Below are 5,727 nucleotides of genomic sequence, written 5' to 3'. Positions count from 1 at the left end.
TTATATCTAATTTCATGAGTTCCTTAGGAAAAATATTAAATACTGTCTTATCTAAGATAAAGGAGAGAAACAGTGAATAAAATATAATGGAAATAATTAGATGGAAAAATCTTTCATGTGAGATACCACATGTAAATGAGGAATGCTTTATAAGATACAAGATGACAGATAAAAGGCTCTTGTTGTAGTAACTAGAACATGTTAAACAGCATGATGACACAGATTGTGGTCACATCCATAAATTGACCAACAAGATAAAAAATTTAAGTGAGATTAGATCCTTATAAAAGATCTTAATGGAGCTATCTTTCCAATTTCCAGTTGAACTCTTCTACTTTGTATGTTATATTCCCTGTGATATGAGTATTTCTGTGTCCATTTGGCCACTCTTTTCCTTTTATTTATGGACTTAATCTGCAATTTAATCAGTCGGGGGGAGGGACCCTTGTCAAGGAATATCCTCTTCCAAAGCAGATTTGCAGTTTCTCCAAAACTATACATATACATATACATATAAATATACATATACATATACACATATACATATACATATATATACATATACATAAATATACATATACACATATACAATATATATATACATATATATGTATATATATATTGGAGTTAGGTTTTGAACTCTGGTCTTTCTAATCCTGATGACAGCTCTCTATCTTCTAAATCATACTGTTTCTTTTTATTATGATTTTATAAAACTCCATTACCATGCAAGATATGGTTCTTTTTAAATGGATAATTTAAACAAGAGACACCACTGACTCCCAAACAGAGATCTACATACAATTTGACACCCTTTCCATTTTTTCATGGGGGTTTATAGCTCATGATATATTGAGCTGGACCACTGATACCAATTAAGAGTCTGAATATTTCAAGGGCCCAATCATGATGCCCAAATTCTGATGCAGTATAGTTTTTTCTTATAATAGAACATCTTCCAGTATTTGTAGTTGCTCTTAAGCACATCTTAGTATACTTCACAATGTTCCGATGCTTTCTATTAGACTGAATTCTATGCAATTTAACTCTTCCAGTAAAAAAGCAAAATCTTACTAACCAGAGCCAAATATCATCCAAGAAAAAGAAACAATGGTCTCGATATTATTTTACCCTCCAAGTCACTTCGAAAACTTTTAGTTTTCTCTTATCTTTCATATTGTTTTCTCATAGGCCACTGCACTCATATGAAGAAGAAACAATAAAATGCTTCAACATGAGCATTAACAATATGAAGTTAAATATGAAATCCTATACTTTTAAAACTTTGCAGAAATATAGAATTGGTATGATTCAACTAAGCATTAATGGAAGAAAGTACATGGGAGAATGATCTCAAGATGAGTTATTGAGTTTAATTATAATCTTAGTATGAATGAATACAACTGTAGATAATTAAAACCAATATAATATTAGATTGTGTTAAAGATAGTTTTAGAGATGATTAAATGAGTTAAGGTATATTGAACTATGTGATAATCACATTATATATAGAATATTGGGTTCAGTCCTTTACCCCTTGACCAAGGAGTTAGATTTTAATTTCTGCTGACCCAGAGAATGTAAGATAGATAAATGCATTTAAATTGCAATATAATCTTTTCAGTTAAAACACTGGTTAACAAAATGTGATTTTATTCCAAAGTAATTGCCATATTTGGGAATAATTTGAGGATTTCCATTTGCTTATATAAACATCATTAAAGAACAGAAAAAAACTGAACTATCTCAAAAAAGCTTGTAATATGTGACCTTTCTGATATTCACTTCTGCAAGGAAACTTGGAGATAAAGTGATATATTAATTATATAACTCTTAGTGTAGGGGGAGCTGAGGATGGAAAAGTACTGACCTTCATACACACACACACTTTAGTCCCAACCCTTCTACCTTCCTGCTGATGGTCCCTTTCCTCTGAATTCAAAACCTGTTGTATTCAGCATACAGGTTGGACAACAGTTCTAGATACAAAGCCCAGCAATATTAATTATAGTATTTATGTAATATAGGCATTAGAGATAGATAAAATTATGCTATTATTTTGTTAGTTCCATATCTTTTTATGTCACTATTGAAATTTTTAAGTTTTGTTTCCCTACCCAAATTTGCCTCTGGAAATACTGTGCTTTTAATTTAATTATATGATTTTGCATAAGTTGGTGGTTTTTAGAACACCTATGTCAAGATTAGCAGAAATTAAAATACAGGGTGGATGATTTTAGCTCAATTTAGGAAAGCATTTTTTAACAAGTTTGTCCAATATAAAATGTATTCCTTGTGAAATAGGGCATTACTTTTGTTTTTAGGTTTTTGCAAGGCAAATGGGGTTAAGTGGCTTGCCCAAGGCCACACACTAGGTAATTATTAAGTGTCTGAGACTGGATTTGAACCCAGGTACTCCTGACTCCAGGGCCGGTGCTTTATCCACTGTACCACCTAGCTGTCCCAGGGCACTACTTTCAATGAATATATTAAATAACCATACATCAAAGCAGCTATTAATCATTGAAGGTTGCACTAGATAACCTTAACATCCTTCTCAAATTAAGGTTCTATGATTCTCTAGGCTACATCTTAACATCCCATATTTCTTGAATCTTCTGTAAAGAAGCAAAGTGAACATGAGCCACACCAATCAGACCTGGGTGACAGAATTCTTCCTCTTAGGACTTTCTGATGACCCTCAGACTCAGCTGCTGCTCTTTGCGTTGTTCCTAACAGTGTACTTGGGTACGATACTTGGAAACCTGCTCCTCACATCCTTGGTTCTTCTTGACTCACAGCTCCATACACCTATGTATTTTTTCCTGTGTAATTTGTCTCTGGCTGATCTCTGCTTCTCAACAACCACTGTTCCCCAAAGCTTAATCCACATGTTATCTGGAAAAAAATTAATTTCTTTCACAGGCTGTGCAGCTCAAGTCCTTCTCTTCCTATTCTTTGGGTCTACACAGTGTACTTTATTAGGTGTGATGTCCTATGACAGGTACTTGGCCATCTGTGACCCCATGCACTATCCTCTCATCATGACCTGGAAGGCATGTGGCCTCTTTGCTTTAGGGTGCTGGTCCAGTGGTCTTTTTGCATCCTTGGTGGACAGTACATTCATACTAGGTCTCCCTTATCAAGGAAACAATCAGATTGCTCATTTCTTCTGTGAGGCCCCAGCTCTCCTGGTTTTGGCATCTGCAAATATTCACAGAACCGAGTTGGTTATTTTTCTCCTGGGTGTAGTGATTATAGTTACACCTGTGTCCCTGATTCTCATTTCATATGTATGCATCATAATGTCTATCATCAAAATGAAGTCAACCTCAGGGAGACTTAAAGCCTTCTCTACCTGTGGTTCCCATCTCATTGTAGTCATCTTTTTTTATGGAGGAGCAATCATCAACTACATGATACCCAAGTCTTCTCAAGAACTAGGGAAGATGATATCTGTGTTCTATGCAGTGATAAATCCTATGCTCAACCCCCTTATATATAGCCTGAGGAACAAAGATGTGAAGAGGGCATTCAGAAATGCAGTCAACAGGAGAATATTCTGCAGAACCTGATCTCTTGCCTATCATTGAATTTGACATTATTTATCTCTTCTAATCTTAGTCTTTAACCTCTTGGAAAAACTGAGCTACTCAATACTAAAGTTAGGAGGCAGTAATATATGCTTATCTTGTTATGTAATGGGGTGGTTACAAATTGTACACCCATCATATATTAAAAGTGAAGAGAGAGATATCTACTCCTCTGTAGACTTTTGTGGAATCATGCTACTTTAGAGGACATAAGGAATAGACTAAGTAGTAAGGCAGTAATTGAATATTCTGCACTTACCTTAGGAGACAGAACCAAATATGAAGCAAATATTCTTTTTAAAAATTTGATTTATTTAAGGTAATGGGGTTAAGAGTGACTTGCCCAATACAGATAGGCAATTATTGTTAAGTGTTTGAGTCTGGATTTGAGCTCAGGGCCTCCTGACTCCAGGGCCAGTGTTCTATTCACCGTGCCACCTAAATGCCCCTGAAGTAAGTATTCTTAAGAATAAGCAGAAGCACAGACTGGTCAATATGACCAGAAAGGACAATGATCAGTGTTGGAAGGGATGTGGGAAATCTGGGACACTGATAAATTGTTGGTGGAACTCATCTAAACTTTCTGGAGAGCAATTTGGACCTACATCCAAAGGGTAACAAAAATGTGCATACCCTTTGATCCAGTAATACACTATTGGGTCTTTGCCCTGAAGAGTTCATGAAAAAGGGTAAAAACATCATTTGTACAAAAATATTCATAGTAGCTCTGTTTGTAGTAGCAAAGAATTGGAAACTGAATGAATGTTCATCAATTGAGGAATGGTTGAACAAATTGTGGTATATGAACATTATGGAACACTATTGTTCTATTAGAAACCAGGAAGGATGGGAATTCAGAGAAGCCTGGAAGGATTTGCATGAACTGATAATGAGTGAGATGAACAGAACCAGAAGAACATTGTACACCATAAAAGCAACATGGAGTTGATGATCTTTTTTTTTTTTAGTTTTTGCAAGGCAATAGGGTTAAGTGGCTTGCCCAAGGCCACACAGCTAGGTAATTATTAAGTGTCTGAGGCAGGATTTGAACTCAGGTACTCCTGACTCCAGGGCTGGTGCTCTATCCACTGCGCCACCTAGCTGCCCATTGATGATCATTCTTAATGGACTTGCTCACTTCATTAGTGCAACAATAAGGGTTGATTTTAGGGTATCTGTGATGGAGAATACCATCTGCATCTGAGGAAAAAATTGTGGAGTTTAAACAAAGAGCTTTAATTTAAAAAATGTTACCTTCTTATGTAATTTTGCTATCTCTTTTATTATATTTTTTCCTTAAGGATATGATTTTTTTCTCAACACATTCAATTTGGATCAATGTATAGCATGGAAACAATGTAAAGACTATCAGACTGCCTTCTGTGGGGGGTGAGGGGAGGGTAGCAAGACTGGGGAAAAAATTGTAAAATTCAAAGAATAAGCAGACATAGTCAAGTCTTGGGAGGCTGAAGGGAATATCCAATCACATAAAAACCAAACAAAAACTAGCTTGAAATTAATAGAAATACTGTGTTCAAAATGTGTAGAGTTATAGTATTAGTACATTTTTTCCATGAAAAATATTGCATCCGGAGCGGCTAGGTGGCGTAGTGGATAAAGCACCAGCCTTGGAGTCAGGAGTACCTGGGTTCAAATCCGGTCTCAGACACTTAATAATTACCTAGCTGTGTGGCCTTGGGCAAGCCACTTAACCCCATTTGCCTTGCAAAAAAACCCTAAAAAATATTGCATCTATAGGACTGTGTTTTCTGTGGATAAAGTTTTGTGTTATTTAATATGCATGTATATCAATCACCTAAATCAATGCTATCAAACTCAAATTGAAATAGGGGTTATTAAATATATATATAATTATTCCTTTGGGAATCTCATTGACAGCTTTAAAATATCATATTAATCATGTTTTATAATACTTTTATTTATTTTATTAAATATTTCCAAATTTTACTTTAATCTAATTCTATATGTATTCTGAATTGTTAAGAAGTCACAAATGCCCTAAGGATTATAAGTTTGACACATCTGCCCTATTCTAGTTATAAGTCTTTTTTCCCCCTACCAAAGTGGTAGAGGGAATAAAGGACATGCTGTTTAGAAAAATGAATCAATATCA

General features: G+C 35.0%; 1 protein-coding gene across 1 annotated transcript; it reads left to right on the top strand.

Moving 5' to 3' along the window:
• Positions 1-2,639: 2,639 nt before the first annotated feature.
• LOC141517356 (olfactory receptor 2D2-like) lies at positions 2,640-3,575 on the top strand. Its single transcript, XM_074228303.1, has one exon. The coding sequence runs from the start codon at positions 2,640-2,642 to the stop codon at positions 3,573-3,575; it is 936 nt and encodes a 311-aa protein (XP_074084404.1).
• Positions 3,576-5,727: the final 2,152 nt, after the last annotated feature.

Source organism: Macrotis lagotis, chromosome 1 (genome assembly GCF_037893015.1).
Source record: "Macrotis lagotis isolate mMagLag1 chromosome 1, bilby.v1.9.chrom.fasta, whole genome shotgun sequence".
NCBI classification, from domain to species: domain Eukaryota; kingdom Metazoa; phylum Chordata; class Mammalia; order Peramelemorphia; family Peramelidae; genus Macrotis; species Macrotis lagotis.
Note: the sequence above shows the minus strand (reverse complement) of the source record. Positions and strands in the feature narration are given on the sequence as shown.

Coding starts and splice junctions, on each gene's coding strand:
- LOC141517356 (XM_074228303.1), top strand. CDS start 2,640: ATGAGCCACACCAATCAGACCTGGGTGACAGAATTCTTCCTCTTAGGA.